Source organism: Anas platyrhynchos, chromosome 16 (assembly GCF_047663525.1).
Source record: "Anas platyrhynchos isolate ZD024472 breed Pekin duck chromosome 16, IASCAAS_PekinDuck_T2T, whole genome shotgun sequence".
In the NCBI taxonomy this organism is placed as follows: domain Eukaryota; kingdom Metazoa; phylum Chordata; class Aves; order Anseriformes; family Anatidae; genus Anas; species Anas platyrhynchos.
In genome coordinates this window covers 8,233,145-8,249,575 of record NC_092602.1, presented here as the reverse complement: position 1 = coordinate 8,249,575, position 16,431 = coordinate 8,233,145, and the positions used below count along the sequence as shown (strand labels likewise).

Genomic DNA, 16,431 nt, shown 5'->3' with positions numbered 1-16,431 from the left:
TGTGCATCTTAGCACAGAATTGAAAACCCTTACTGGTGCTGGGAGTGCGATTAATTTTTTCCTAGGGAACTGAAAAGAGGAATGAGAGAAAGTAGTGTAAATTGAACAAGGGAAAAACAACATGGGCACAAAATAAACTGTTCAAAAGAAGGTAGTTTTAGCAGTAAATTTTGCATCAGAGTAGCTTTGGTTCCTGCTGATAGTTTTGGTGTGTTGAGGGGTTTTATTGTTTTTCTATTGCTGGTGTTGCATTTTAAGCTTTGTATGGCAAATACATTTACTTTCTCTACTGCAGCTGACCTGTCTTCACTGTTTCCATTTCATTTATTGGTAGCTGTGGTTAATGCAACTGCATTATGTAACAAGGGTGGGAGTGTTTGGGGTGAAAGTTGTGTTTCTGACGGGTTTTAGTGTTTTTCATTTTATTTATTTTAATTAAAGTCACTTAACTTGGCAGCATGAAAGTAGAAGCTAGTAACACTGTTGTTGCAAACTAAAATGAGCCCTGCCTCTGAGTAGCCATCCACACAAAATCTTTAATCCAGGCAAAACAAAGGCATGATGCACTGTGATCAGAAGACTTCATATGTTCAGATAGTCTCTGCTCGTAAAAACAATGTTTGGTTTAATTAATAATGCATATTTAGATACTTAAGTGTCAAAATACAATGTAATGGTTGATGTTTCTGAGAAGTATGTGTATCCATTGCTTTCTTTTGCCTTAAGGCTGCAAGAATCCAGTTCTGCTGGCTCTTAGATGCCTTAATACATTAAGTTGAGAGACAAATATTTTGATTTACCAGTATAAACCCATAGTTAAAAAAGCAAATACAGTCTCCCCCATTAAAAGTAGAAAAGACTACTGCTTCTGATAGCAATTGCATACACAATGCATGATACATATGCATTTTCAACACAGACAGCAAACAAAATCACAAATATAGGTTAATGTTGCAACTACCAAAATACCAGTTGATTTTTTTTTCATTAAAACAGTTTTAAAAAGATATAATAAGAAAAGCAAGGCAAACTACTACCCACTAACCTGTGCCCTTCATGACAGCCTGTATTTTAGTCCATTGCATTGACCCTCTCTTCCCCCAAAAATGCTGAATCCTCCATAGTAGTTGCTCAGAATTGCTGATCCCAGTTCTGTGATGTGGGTTAAGGCAGACTGGTGTGTTCTGTTTCACATGATGCCATGCTCCAAACAAGAAAAGGATGACACATGAGTAGTATTACATGATCATAAACATAACATCTGCTTTTTAAAAAATATGTAGATCGTAACAAAACATTATTCAGCATACGTTTCTAGAGGTGGCAGTTTCCTTACTGATTGCTTTCAATAGACTGGACTTCAGTATTTCCTTGTTTTCAGCATTGGTGGTGGTAGGTACCTTGCAAAGTCTTTATTAGCCATCAGTTTGATGAGGATGTACAGATGTCCTGTTTGCAAAAGTCTAAAATGCCTACAAACCAGTAAGAAAACACATACTTAAAAATGCTGTGGATATTACAACTTCTCCAGCTACTATTCACTAGAACAGAACAGATGTGAAATTTCCTTTTGAATTTCAGTTCTTTAACAACTTCTAGATTTGCAGATGTCTAACTCACTGCATAAGCTTTATTTATTTCAGTACAGATTTTCAGATCCCAAAACAGCTTGACCCTGACGTACAGGTAGGGTCAGTTTTAGTGATAGCTAAATGCACACTTCACACAGGAAAATAATGAAAAAGCTGTCCATAAGTATGTAAAGGTTTTGATATTGAGTTCTTTAGAGTGCTTTTTAGTGCACTCTTTAAAACTGAAATTATTTAGCTTACTTTTAGGTTAATTTAAGAGTTAAATATAAGAATTCTTATCTTTTTCCCAAGCTTGCCATACCCAAATGAACATTATATTCCCTTATCCCAATGCTGATCATTGGAGAAGAAGGGAAAAAAAATCAGTGGGAGTAACGCAATCTTACATCAGTAACCTTGTATTTGCTCTAAAACGTACTGTTTATTCTATTCCTGCAGAGCTCCAATTTCAGTGCTTATGAATGGGGGTGGTAAGAGGCTCTAAAGGAGCTCCAAATGCTGTACTACTTTTACTAACAGGCTTATGTGGAACATACCTCTCTGTTCAAAGTAAACAAAAGGGTAATATCTATGCACAGAAGATCTCCTGCTTTGCACTTTTGTCTCAGAATGAAGAACTAGACTTTACCTGCAGGTGTACAATTAAACACCGATTCTGCCAGTTGAAAGAAAGGCACTCCAAGAATTTCCTGGTAGCTCATGTGACTTGCACCAACAAGGTACTGAGTAGTATCTTTGAAAAGCAGATCACTTTCGCCATACTTCTGTGACTCAAAAAGATGGAATTCAGAATCCAGCTTTGTTCCCAAAAATTCCTAAACAGAAAATAAATAAGTTCTGCAAATTGGATTATAAATAACAAGGTTAAGGCCATCAGTTTTATAGCAGAATCTAGAGAAAAAAAATACTTTCACCTAGCGCTATTCATTAGTAATTCAAAAAGATGCATTTCTGTAGTGGCTTATTTGTCAGCAAAAGTATGATTATTTCAGAATGGCAACTGGTGTCCTTTAGAGAATAAATATTTATTTTCGCAATCTTCTGTGAAAATTTTTAATTATTTCATATCAGACCTGAAGACACTATATATTTAGTAATATAAAGCTCTTGATGTTGAAAAGGTTTTCAGAAGTTGCACATAATAAGTGATAAACTAACTTTTTCCCCATTACCTGCCTTACCCGGGATTTCATTAGGAAGTCATAGATTTTAGTGACAGTGACTGGCCGAGTCATGACTGTGCTTGGAGGAATAGGGCCAAGGTTGCAGCCTGCCCATTCTGTGACTGCAGCACGAGTTCCATCCGGACACAAGAGTTCAAAGTCAATAGGGGTATAACCTTTTGCCCAGCCAGAGCTATCCAGATCTGAAAAGAAGATGAAAGAAAATATTTTTTCATATTCTTAATTTATTTATTTTTTTTTCATTTTCAAATGAAATAAAATCATTTTGAAAAACAAAAGCAGGAGACAGTGTGAATCTCACACAGTTTTGAAAATTTAGAGGAAGAAGTTGAGTGAATATATTCACAAATATGCAGCGTGCTACACATTCATTTATTGAGAGTGCATAAGGGACAGCTCAGTGTTTTCACTGAGGAAACAGGTCAGAGAACTGAAGCTGCACTTATCTTATAAAAACTAGAGTAAAATCAAGGCATACAAACAGTTCATCATGCTTCATTTTCATCTGTAATCAGATCACTTCCTGAAAACAAAGCAATTTGGCCTTCATGTCTTTGCTTCACAAAATAAACTGTCCATTGCTTCATGAACACCTGTGCATTTCCAGGTTCTTATTCCTCTGCTTGATTTTAGAGAGATTTCTCTCCTAGAAGGGTCTCTTCTCCCACTACTGAAATTGCTTAAAGTTGAATTTCAGTGTATTTTATCAGGCTGAATAAAACGGGCATTCCCTTTATTCCCACCTCTTTGAAAAGCAGCACATTTTGGCTGTTAGACCAGTAGGAGTAATTTAAGAGACCGGAAGGATTTCAGCTACTGTAACCAAAACCACCTTCATTAACAAAATCCAGTAGCTAGACTGTTGCAAAGAGTTTTATATATATATATATATATATATATATAGTTTTATATTTACAATATAGCTTTAGAAACTGAAAGACAAAACAGTTTGCTGTATTTTTACCTACTAAGCTATCTGGACTGTTTATTCCATAACTGCCTGTGAAACAACATGAGGAAGTTACCATGTCACAATGAAGTTGTAGAACATCTCTCAGCACAAATAGCCCATGGTATCTCCCTATTTGCTATTTTCATTCTTGAGAATGACTACAAACAATGGGTACACGCACTGTAGATGCCTATGGATGAAGATCTGGTAGGAACAGTCACTTACTTTTTAAATCTTTCAGTTTTCCAAAAACTAGTGCAGACTTCAAGGATGATTTCCTCTCCCACCCCCAACACATACCTTGATCTCTGCACTCAATGATTCCTCCTCTTTCCTCTCTGAAACAGAACACTACCTGAATTTTGAGCTTTACTGTAACATGTACAGGCAAGAAAGTTCTTGCAATTTTCCAGTTACAAATACAACTTCATGGACCTAGATTAAAACTGTAAAAACTGATTGGGAGTCAGTCACAGCATAGGAAGTAATTAACGCTAACGAACATTCTCAAATGACAAGAGAATATCTGCATCTCACTCTCTATGTTCCGGAGTAGGTTTGAGTGCTCCAGAAAAGCTACATCTCCAAAGCTTCTTCCACTGGGATTGCCAACTAAGCACCTAGTGCAGGGAAAAGAAAAAAAAAAAGTTATCAGAAACAGCCATTACAAGATACCTTAAATCTTTGGAAGCAGTGTCTTGCTCTGGAAATGGTGTCATGACTGTTTTAAAATCACAAGCCATAGAAACTACAGCCAAAACAAAATATATGCTAGCCATACTGATACAGACATTTGCTAATAAAAAAATAATAAAAAAAAAATCCAAAGAAAACCACCAGCAAAATAATAAGCCATTTCTGGCTATTTCTCTGCCTTTCTTATTCAGAAGAAGAGGGTTACCTGAGAGCTCCCATATTGCCGTAGTAACGTTCGTTGTGACTTGCAGTGCATCTGCTAGATACTCGAGCTCCTTCCACCTCACTGTCTCCAACACATACTTTGCACAGGTTTCCATCTGCTCCTGGCATGCAGCCCTTCCAAAAGTAATTCTGGTAAGCTGAATAGAGAAAATTTAGGTGAGATTAGGGCAAGGTATTCCAAAGCCTCTTCTTCCATGGAGGAAAAAAAAAAAAAAAAAAAAAAATGGAATTGGATTCCAACCTAGTAACTGGTAAGAGGAGGCCTAAATAGTATGAAAAATCACACACACAACAGGAACTGCTTCAACACCTTCTGAGAGTGCAGTCATCACTTGCTGGCCAAATCCCTAATTACGTTTTTCTTGGGTAAAGTGGCAAAATATTAGAACTAAGCAACCCAAGAAAGCAAAAGAAGCTGTGGAGTAAGAGGCTGTTAACTAGATTGTACTGGAGGTGGCAACATTCCTATTCATACTTAACTCTTGGAAGCATTAATTAGCAACTTGAAGAACAGCACATTTTTCCTGTAACTTGAAGGACAGAGAGAGGAGACCACAATCCTGCAGGTTTTGGAGCACCTACATGGATAATCAAAGTTGAGCACAAGACAGGAGGATCAAGACACAAGGCAGTGTGTTAAAAGCACAAGGGGAAGAAGAGTTTCTATTAGAACTGAATTCGGTACCATTAAGATAAACCTAATCCATAACTTTTTACATCCAAAACACAGACAAACCCACCTGAGTTAGTCAACCAGATGATTTAATCAAAAGAGACGAAGAAACTGACTGGCTTTCATCAGACAGACACAGTGAGCTCTAGGGGTATCTGTTGATTATTCTCCCTTTTTGCATGTAGACATTGATACAACTATTATTTATGGTGCATCACTTTCTAAGGAATATCACATTGTCTAAGAGATATCCACTACTAAAGAGCTCTGTACAAGAACACTTCAGAGCAAGGATCTTCAGTGATATGCAAGAACAAATCTTCTCTGTCATCATGGACCCATTTCCTTTTTACTCCCAACTTTTGGGTTTCAGACTTCCCTGGTCTACTCAACAGATACACCAGAGCAGCCCTTACCAGACCCAATGTCACAGCTCTCAGTAACATTCTCCAGAGCTCCCACTGTGTATCTGGAAAGAAGTAACCATCCTCCAGGACTATACATGTGACTGTGGCATGATCTCCTTCCCCGAAGGTTATGGATGTTAATCTGTTTGGCATTTTTCTTAGCTAGGGCTACAGCATAAACAGGTGACAGTGCTGTAAAACAATGACAGCAACAAGTTATATGAAGGCAATGAAGTATTCCAGGAAAGTAGACACCCCCTCAACCCCATCTTCCCTTCCTCATTCTGTTGTGTTATTTTCACTTAATGGTAGATCATCTGCATTCTTTGCTTAGCCACAGATCTCTTGCTCTGCTAACCCTGCATTGTATGTAAAGCTCCTACTGAACATGCAAAGCAATTTATTTCCCAAATGAACAAGCAAATACATTCCAACATAATTCCTACAGGGAGCCTCATGAAAATTGAAACCTTTCATCTTCCTAAAGTCCTCACATTACCTTTGGGCTTCAGATGAAATTTCCTCATTTCCTCTGTGCTCTCAGCAGCTGGGCCACACCTCTGCCCTACAGAGGGGAGACAACCATTAAGGATCTTGTGACTGCTGACATTCCTATTACATGACAGCACACCACGAAAAAGCTTTATAACCTTGCAATCTTCTTGAACCACATCAGCATCTCTGCCCCTTTTATAGAAGAAATATAAAACCAGACCAAACACTACAGCCAGTTAGTGGAAGAGCTGGGTAAGGTACTTGGATGTGTGTACTGATTCCTGCTTTCATCATAAACCATCACAAATTGTTGAAATTTAACTATATTTTTATGGTGCTTTTTTGATTTGCACCCTTCTTGCTAAGGTCACACAAGAACTTACCATAACATTCTGCAGCCACAGGCACCAGTCCACATCTCCCTGCAATGTAGACATGTGTCGCATCCAGGGTAACTGCATCAGCCTCACTACTCTGCCAACAGCATTACAGAAAATAACACAAACAGGACTTGCACGATTTGTGTAAACAGGCAGCTGCACTTCCCCACTGTCTGGAAATTCCCCTGCATAATTTCCCTCTCCTTCCCACTGGTGCCTCTAGTGTACAAGCATTTTTTCCTCTTGCTCAGCTTAAACAAGGACATACATACCCTGTGTGGCCTTATCACATACTCTGACCAGAGAATCTCTCCTACCTTGATCATTTCAATGCAGTTGGTCATGGAAGTTGCCTGCACACAGACTAACGGGTCAGATTTGATGCTCAGTGCCCACTCCTCACATTTGCGAAGCTCAGCATCGCTGATGCAGCACCAGCGCACAACACTGTTGTCCAAAGAGCTCCCTGCATTAGAAGGAAGGAGCGCAACGAGATCATGTCAACCATACACCAGTGTGATCTTCATTGAGGAGAAATTTTTGTCTATTCACTTGTACCTGGCAGGGAGGAATAACATAGAAAGACAACCTTTTCTTCCCTTTCTTTAGGTACAATCCTCCAAAAGGTTTCTTACCTTCATGGCCTAATCCCTTAAGGAGGGCTACATAATCCAGGCCAAGGACATAGGCAATTTCTAGCTGCTCCTCAAGAAGTTGCAGGTGCTGAGTGTCATCCCGAAAGAGCAGGTTCCTTCCCCCAAATGCTGATGAACTGAAGAGTTCAAATCTGGCTCTTTCCTTTCCTTTTGGACCAAAGAGGCGCTAGGACAAGAACAACACTTAATTGCAGAAAATAAACTCATCCTTTCAGTGACAGGAAGCCTCATCCCCCCGTCCCTTCATACCAATGGTTTGTAACATAGCACTCAGGGTTCTAATATCAAGCACACTGGGACAAAGCCCACAGGTTACCACAGTAGGTGGATGGTTACTGTCCTTAAAAGCATTATATGGCCTGCGACTTGCTTCTTTTCAATAATTTTGTCTTTCCCATCTTACTTATTCAGATGTGTTAGGCTGTGCTCAATGTCTTCTTCCCTAGAAGGGCAACTAAGGCAGTGTGGCTGAGTGGAAAACCTTTCTGATAGATAAGTACAGTAATGGGGTGCAATATACCTTGTGTTTTGTGCTCAGAAAGTAGAAATATAAAATGAAATATGAAAAGTAGATTCGTTTAGATTGATGGTACTGGAAGAGAAGAACGTACTGAGAAATATACTGGGAACATTGCTGCACAGCTACTGTTGCATATGATTTGTAACAGTACATATGCTAAGATATGTGTTAATAAGTCCACTGAAAAAAGATATATGAAGATCTCTAAACAAACGAGATTTTGTACTCCTACTATCTGCTAGAGTTTGCACGACAGCACAAATCAGCCCACTGGGTTGAATTATCCACTGTCTGTTGGACCATTTTAAGTGCATTTTAAATACTTTAAATAGTACACATTTCAAGTTCAAGTCCAAATAGGTGAGAGAGAGAGAGAGAGAGAGAGAGAGAGAAAGAAACAAAGGTGAACCCTGCTTGAACTTGTGCATTGCCCTCTGCTGCATAATTCACCTGAGTTCCAGAGCAGTATGAAAATCATGAGCTATTTTGCATTTTGTCTGTTAAGGCATCTTCCCCTTTTTTTACTTATTTATTCACAGCCTTCTACAGAAGAATACTTTAGAGAAAAGTAAGACATTACTCCACAAGTCAGTAAAGGATTCTTCCCCAGAACAACCAATTTTGAATGCTTTGTTCATGCTAACTATAAATTCATTGAGAAAGAAGGCAAACTGGGCAGAGATCTCCACACAAAGCTGGAATAAAATCCTTAGTACAGCGATATATAGCTTATAATATCCACTCACTTGGATCATGGTCAGAAATTTGTTGGTGATCTTCTGGAAGTTGCGGCGAGTGATGATGCCACGGCCAGGCCCCCTGCCCAAGTTACAGGTGCTGTATTCGCTCAGCTCAGCTGTAGTCCCATCTGGACATAGGAGTTCATATTCCTGTTGTTCTGACTCTAAAACAACAGGACATTCATGAATCTATGAAGTGAGACGTGGCTTTGCAGCAGCCACAGAGATGAAAGGTAAATGTTTTTTCAGAGGAGTTTGCTCAAAGATTATGCTAGCAGCAGTGTACCAAGCACACTTGAAAAGATGTCTTCAACATGTTCTTCTCTAATCAGAGAGAGCAACCTCATGTAGAGTTACTCCAAAATACTCTTAAAACTGTAGCTCTCTAAACATGTTTGTTTAAAAATACTCTTCTGCAACTAAAATCGCCAATTGGGTTCCAAAATGTTGATACAGAGCTTGACTGAGTTGAAAAAATATGAGTATATGGGAACTTTCTATTCCAGCACCTCAAAACACTGAGAGTTAAAACGAATTTTAACAGTCAGTAAAATCAAACAGCAGCTGCATCAGAGACTTTAGGCTAAAGAAATCACCTGCATAAAAATGTTTGTCCCTATTCTATGTCTGCTCCCATTCTACAAATCTGTGAGCAGTCATTGCTTGCTCACTTAGTCTCCTTTTCCATTTCCCTCTCAAAATACCACAGCACTGCTTGCAAGGACTGAATTTTCCCAGAAACAATACAAATACAGGCCATCCCCCAAATCCCAAGAAAGGAAATAGCATGGCCAAAGGTTAAAAGGAATCTGATTTTTTAAGTTTACCTGTAGCTCTCATAATTGTTAGATGATCTATAAAGGCAACATCTGCTACTCCATTCTTCAAGCACCTGCAGGAAGACAAATGCCACCCTATTAACATGTCACCTCACTTCCCCCACCCTTACCAGTTCTTTTTCCCCAAACGTAAATTCAGTGTAAGTGACAGAGAGCTTACCTGAAGGCTCCCTCAGAGTCATAGAAAGGTTCATCGCTGCTTGTCTCACAGAAGTGGTTCTTGTCTCTGACAAAGGATTTTTGTCCTTGGCAGAGAGCACACAGTTGAGGAGCAGCAACACCAACCCCAGGGATGCAACTTGCATTGAAATACTCGCTAATTACTGCAGGTGTAGGGAAAAAAATCAAATAAGAAAAAAGAAAAGGGGCCAAACATATCATAGATCTAATTAAGACTGTGCTGCTTTAAAATAAATTTCTCTTCAGGAAATGTGGCATCATTGCCTAGACTTCAAATTTTAAACATTTGCTGGAAACAGAGTGATCAAATTTTGCTTGTTTGAAACCATCTTTGTGCCAGCTAGGTATTGTAAAGCGTTGTTCCCTGTTGTAAACAGAACAAAGACTTCCTGTTTTGGTAACATTTTCTGCCATTCTGAGAGATTACTAGAAAGAGTTCTGAAGAAAGCTAAGAGCTAGTTTCACAAACACTCCAAGAGTTTATCTCATCAACAAAACCCTGAAGTTTCTACATAGCCCGGTTCATGCCACATCTGCATCCATTTCAGTCACTCTTGCTGATGGCAAGGACAAAGCTACAGCTCCTGTCACCCACCTTGGCTCAGAGGTTGTGCATCATCCCAGGAAAGATCATTTCTTGCAAGCAGAAAGCCAAGTGGAATATTCCAGCCTGATGTCCATCTGGCTCCATTGTGGCAGCTGCGCACACCTCGTAGCCTCTGGATATCCAAAGTTCCTCGCTTGGCAACAGCCACAGCAAAAACACAATTTCCTGTGTTAGGACAAAATATGTAACAGGAATAACTAAAATCCCAATTCTGCTTCCATCTGTGCACAGATGTTCAGTTACCTCTCCAAACATGGCAAAAGAAAAAAAAAATCTTAAGCATATGAAATACAGGAACTCATACCAGAAACTTGACTGTGTACTGGCTAGATGGCACTTTGATAAACCCAGCAATGCCAGTGATGTGCAAAGCAAGAATGTAAAAATCTGGTTTAAAAGGTTCACAAGATCATCCAGCTCCACCATCCAATGAAAGTTTCTCAGGAATTTTGAATGTATCACACAGTTTTAGGTATTGTAATAGAAAGAACTCCTGTCTTCTCCCCAGAACGTATTTACCAGACTGAAACATATAATTTCCACTATGATTTCATGGTTCTTCAGCCAAAATAAAACTCATTTCAGTTCTCATACTGTCCCCTTCTTAGTCTCTTCCTACATCCATCTGTAATTTGGCTTCTCTCTGAGTCATGTCCCTCAAGTTATTTTCTACTGTATGCTTGATTTTGGCTCTCACTTATTTATTCTCGCTTTATAAATCAGTCAATGCACAGAATGCTCAGCTGTACAAAAATGAAGAGGAATCTTAATATGACAAGACTCACCACCTTGTCTCTTTATGGTGAGGAGGTGAGAATGAACTAATGACAGAAAGTGGTCTCTTAAAGAACCACTAATAAACATTCAGTCACACAAACAAAGACCATGGTATAAGAATTAATGTGGATGGAATAAAACCCTACTTATTTCCTATGAGATGTAGAATTCCAGAATACCAGTGCTGTGGGCAGGGGTAGATACAGACAGTTTGTTGTTGATACAACGGTACTACAAGCAGAAAGGCTACCAGATACAAAGCACCACTGATATTTCATTCATCATTATGTGTTTTATATATAATGATCTAAGGTGTACGTCATTAGTCACCTCCTTACCCCCATAAGTAAACAACATGTATAGACTTTTTTTCCAGTAATTCTTGAGAAGCTTTGCCTTTCACTGCACAGCAATTCATTAGCCAAATCAGAAGTACAGCTTATTCTTCTGCTTTGTGAACCTACCTTGGTCATAGATCTCCTTTGCCACCACTGTCAAACCGTATAGCTTTACAGCAGAGTAAACATCTCCTGCATCCAAGGTGGCAGCATCTGCTTTATTCACCTTAAAAACAAGAGCAAAACCCCAAAATGAGTGTGTTTACAGAGCAACAAACAGAGCAGCTTTTCAGGCAGGAACTCTGCTCTTGAAGACACTGACATTTACAAGCATTTGCTTTGTTTTTAATTGAATCCCTGCTACTAAGCATAGTGAAATGTTAGCAATTAAGGCTGTTACCTTTAAAAACAAAAACAAAACAAAAAAAAAATGTTCTTTTCCAGTAACATCCTTTCTTGACTCATCTTTAATCTTCCCATTCAAAACAAACAAACAAACAAACAAAAACACTAAACTAAAAACAACCAAACAAACAAGAAACACAATTCTGATGCCAACTGAAGAAAAAGGCAATCCCTTTTTCGTCCTACAGTTCCCCCAAAACCTCAAAACCTTCTCAGATCTCTTCTGGCTGTAATAACCATCTGAAAATAGAACTGAAGCCTATTAACAAGAGTCACAGGACTGAATGAAAACATGAACTAAATGATTCCCTGAACAAACAAAGCTTTTCTGTGTTTTGTTTTCCGGGTCAGATATGGACTCCATTGAAACAACTAGAACTGAATGAAAATAGAAACTGAAATTCTCTATCCCAATCAAATTTTAGACACACTAGCGGAATTATTTTACAGCAAACGCTTGTCTTTCTTTTCCATCAGTGATTTATTTTTCAAAGCATACAGCATTATGGAAATGTCATTTCAGTACTAATGTAGAGCTTATACGTACAAATGGCCTGATGTCTAATTTTATTCAAATTGAGGATTTTCATACATTAAAAAAAAAAAATAATAAAATCTTTTGCCCTTTACTACAGGAAATATATACTTGGAGTTAAAAACAGAAGGAAAGGAAAGAAAGAAAAAATTATTAATTATAGTCAGAGTAGAACCAAGACCTGCAAGCAAGAAGACTGCTCTGAGTAGGTTTTAATTTATTAGGTTGGATTTGTCCATTTATTTTCAAGCAGCTTTGTATTTATTTCCTGGAAAATGCAAGGACATTAGCTGAGGTAAAAGAGTATGTCTAGTAGAAAGCTCATGGATTTGAATTCTTACCTCCCAAGCTACCTTGTACTTTGTCATATGTGAGATACCATCATTTCAGTAGCATTTCACTCTCCCATTAATTGTTTTTCAGTTTCTTCTTAAAACTGGATTTGACTCAAAATGCGCTTTAAAAATCTCTGTGAACTTACCCTGATTTTATCAATGCAGTCGTATGTATTGTGGGCTCTGATGCAAGAAATCCTAGCAAATGAGCTGGTGGTAGCAAGGGGCAGCACAGCTGTGAGTGCTTTAGACAGTTCAGCACACTTTCTCTGTTCTAGGTCAGAGAGGGTGCACCATCGAAATTTCTTCCCTGTAGAATAAAAAAAGTCAGTATCTGTAGGACCTAAATGTTTCCTCAGCAATGACAATGAATTTGCTGGACTTCCCTCAAAAGAGAGGTTTAGTTTCCATAACACCCACCCCAAAAGTTAGAAATTAAGGAAAAAATTGTTATTTAGAAGGAAGAATCATGTACTATGCTGAACAGAGTATTGAATAAACATTAACAACGAAATTGTCACAATCCTACTTCTTCCAAGCAGGAAGTTAGTAAGAATTATCTTCATTTCTGGATGTCAAAGAGGTTAAATAACCTGCATAGGAATGCTCTGTAAATTTGTAGCAGAACTGGACTATTCAGTTGTCCAATCTTTTTTCAGGTGAAAACTAAGTATCCAACCAACCAAAAAGGTAGTGATAGCAGAAATAAAGGGTTAGGAAGGTGCAATTAGAAGTGGAGGAGAAAGTGCAACCTCGTTTTCCGGGGGAGGTTGGGTTGGTCTAAACTGATGATGAAGCTACAATTTAAGGGAGTGCAGACATTTCAACAAAACTTCTTTTGCTTTAGGCTCTGTAATTTTTCCATCTGGGATGTGCTATGACTTATTTTATATTCTTCCTATTAAATGCCTTCTACTCTAAAATATATTCATATACATCTCAAGAAGACACTGTATTTAAGTAGGAAAAAGTGATTACATACGAAAACAGCCTGCAGTTATGTAACTTGACAGAATCCTGTGCCACATACTTAAAACCAGGACTGAATGCATAGAAGAGACTGCTACTTCTCTAACATTGTTATTTCCAGACATTTAAGCATTTGGTTTTCTAATAATCTGTTAATATATATATATAAAAGGCTTGGAATAAATAAAATTGAATTGAAAAAATAAAATTGATCATTGAAGTTTTTATTCCTTCAAGCATAACGTCTGACAGTAATTCAGAGTGATTCCATAAAGAACACATTGTAGTTTAAAAGAGAAGCAGCTTAAAATACACTGATTAATTTTGACAGCTCTAATGAGTACGCAGATGTCAACTACTCAAAGGAAATAAATCTTCACTGCATTGCAAAGAAACTAGTGTTCAAACTGCTTCGAGACTAACAGTCACCATCTGCCAACAATCAAACAGTAAAAATACAGTCAAATGGAAATCACAGGCGCAGTTGTAGCTACAACTTCTTCGCACAGAAGAAAACAAAACCAAAACTTATTTTAGAGTTTGTCTCCTGGTAACTCATCCAGAGGTCACCTTTCTCTTTCCCTTTCTGCATCAACCTTACCTGAAGACAGCAAAGTGAAGATGATTAGGACAATTACGAGAACTGCCTTCATGATTACAGCAATTCTGCAAGGATCCACTCTCTACCCGACACTCTGCCTTCTCATACCAGGAATTCCACAGTGGTGACCAGTGCTTCTGGAAGATAACAAAGAGGGTTTAGGCATCAACAGGGATAAAATGAAATTAAAAAAAAATAATACTAATAACAACAACAAAATCATACAAACCTGTCAGAGATGAGATATCCTTGTATGCAAAGAATAAAGGGACAGTGTCCTATCCATAACCACAGATGGAAAATATCAGTGCATTTCTGCTTTATTATGAACAGACATAGGAGGAAATGCAAGCCTCTGCTTCTGAAGTAAATTGTGCTTTTCCCGTTTCAAGGGACACCAATATGCCTTCAGGAGATAAGCAAGAATTACATCTACCTTACAAAAAGGGTATCTAAAGTTAAGTGAATTGTCCAAACTACCAAGCTTCCCTCTCTATAGAATATTGAGGGGTTCTTCTTTATTCTTTTTTTATCTGATAAACGTTTATCTACAGATAAATGTTAAACAAAGAGTAAGCCTATGCCCCCCCCCTAATAATTCAGAATGGAATTGTGATTTTCTCAGTTTTCTTGACTCTCTTCATTTCCGTTCTAGCACAACAGTTTCGTACAAAATGTTTTATTTCCGTTTCCTAACACTTAGGCTAGAGTATTACCTCTTAATTACCCTAAAGCAGCCATGATTAACACAATTAGTTCTATAGCAGGAGAAATATATGTATATATGCTTAAGCAGAAGGGTGCATACTGAATTGATCTGATTAAATATATATATATATATATTGCTAATATGCTTTAATCTTTCATTTTCAGGAGATAATTGATCATTCCCAGAGTTCTGGAGAAAAAAAGCCTTTTTCCTAGCTTTGTTTTCCTTCTTCACCTTATGGACTTAGTACCTTCATGGCTTTGTGTATTTTTGCCAATACTTTTCCCAGATTTCTGTTGTTGCCTTAGTACTGTTCCCTGAGTCCTTATTCCCCACTTGCTTCTTCTGTGTTCATGTACATGGACTCCATTGTTCATCTCTGCTGTTTTGTAAGTTCCCTCACCAGATCTCCAGCATGTGTGGAGATGTTCTTTCCCCTTAATCTGATCACAGAATAAGTTCACATTTCTCACTCCTCCCTGCACTCCCTGAACAAATGTTCTCAAGCCCAAAGACCTCTGTTTTCTCACTTGCTAAAGGAACTCTTTTATTGTCCCACCCTTTGACATGGCACACTTGCACAGGTCTAGCTCAGCTCACAGCCCTCTGGGAAGTATGTTCTATTCCTCAGTGAGTACAGTCTATATCATCTTTTGATATAATATATTAACAAACGTAAACATAACAAAAAATCACAATAGAAAAGATCACATGATAGAAGTGATTTTAAAATAGTTATAGGTCCACATATTTACTTATAATGCCAGGAAGAAAGATTAGATCAGGCCAGATCACTAATCAGTTAAGTCCATGTCAATTAAAATACGCTATAAACAAGCACATTTTATTTAACTATACCTCAACCTCTGAATCATTCCTGAATCACCTCTGGGGAAACTTGTCTGTCAGGCCCACCTGCAGGGTACAGTTAGACATCAAAGCCAATGGCTTTTGCAATGCCTGTAACAAAACATCTGACAAGATCTATCCCACCTTTTTTGCGGTTGTACTTCCTGCCAATCCTACCATTATGTTAGCTCAGGATATATGTATATCCCAACAACTAAGTCAGCTAACATTATTAGTATTACGTGAAGGGTGCATCTGGTTTTCTGTTTAAACTATACATCTTCTAAAATAACAGTTTTTTCTGTATATGTCTAAGGTATAAGATATGCAAGGGGCAAGCTTCAGCTTATATACATACTTATATATTGTTCAGTTTATAAAGATGCTTATCCTGCTGTTTGTGGTGATATGAAAAAGAAAAAAGCAGTGACATGAAGATTTTGTAGACTTCACGGAGTCCTGGTCAGGAAAACAAATAATGATTAATCACAAACGTAACAGGTCACCTGAGAGGACCATGTCCTAAAGCACCAAGGATGTGGAGACACAATAGCAAGACTCTGGAATTCTTTTCCTACTGATTCACTCTGTGAAACTATCCCCTTCCACCACCTTCAGAAAAAGATAATTACCAACTTCCTAGTAATATTGCACATATGCATCTATCTAGAGATGCATCTGAGGGTGCGGAACCCAGATAATCTTTACAAAATCCCCTCTGTGATGTTACGATATAGGCAAGCAACACCCAAACCTGCACTACCCTG

The 16,431-nt window shown here is 38.1% G+C and overlaps 1 protein-coding gene across 3 annotated transcripts in view; it reads right to left on the bottom strand.

Moving 5' to 3' along the window:
- The window catches only part of LOC101796956 (serotransferrin-2), a 35,291-nt gene extending 19,042 nt beyond the window's left edge, over positions 1-16,249 (bottom strand). The window contains exons 1-19 of one of the 3 annotated variants that reach the window (XM_021277084.4): positions 16,023-16,223; positions 14,336-14,512; positions 14,107-14,243; positions 12,683-12,846; positions 11,388-11,487; positions 10,135-10,311; positions 9,520-9,682; positions 9,348-9,412; positions 8,527-8,684; positions 7,240-7,426; positions 6,922-7,070; positions 6,608-6,698; positions 6,229-6,294; positions 5,739-5,921; positions 4,630-4,786; positions 4,266-4,348; positions 2,774-2,958; positions 2,221-2,407; positions 1,046-1,472 (exon numbers count right to left, since the gene is read on the bottom strand). In XM_021277084.4, coding sequence (XP_021132759.4) covers positions 1,423-1,472; positions 2,221-2,407; positions 2,774-2,958; positions 4,266-4,348; positions 4,630-4,786; positions 5,739-5,921; positions 6,229-6,294; positions 6,608-6,698; positions 6,922-7,070; positions 7,240-7,426; positions 8,527-8,684; positions 9,348-9,412; positions 9,520-9,682; positions 10,135-10,311; positions 11,388-11,487; positions 12,683-12,846; positions 14,107-14,158 — 2,217 coding nt within the window. In that variant the 5' untranslated portion in view covers positions 14,159-14,243; positions 14,336-14,512; positions 16,023-16,223 and the 3' untranslated portion in view covers positions 1,046-1,422. Of the gene's footprint in view, positions 1-600; positions 1,473-2,220; positions 2,408-2,764; positions 2,959-3,747; positions 4,067-4,265; positions 4,349-4,629; positions 4,787-5,738; positions 5,922-6,228; positions 6,295-6,607; positions 6,699-6,921; positions 7,071-7,239; positions 7,427-8,526; positions 8,685-9,347; positions 9,413-9,519; positions 9,683-10,134; positions 10,312-11,387; positions 11,488-12,682; positions 12,847-14,106; positions 14,244-14,335; positions 14,513-16,022 lie in introns of those variants that run through there. The other 2 variants (XM_072024180.1, XM_072024181.1) reach the window with 2 other exon arrangements.
- Between the last annotated feature and the right edge of the window lie 182 nt (positions 16,250-16,431).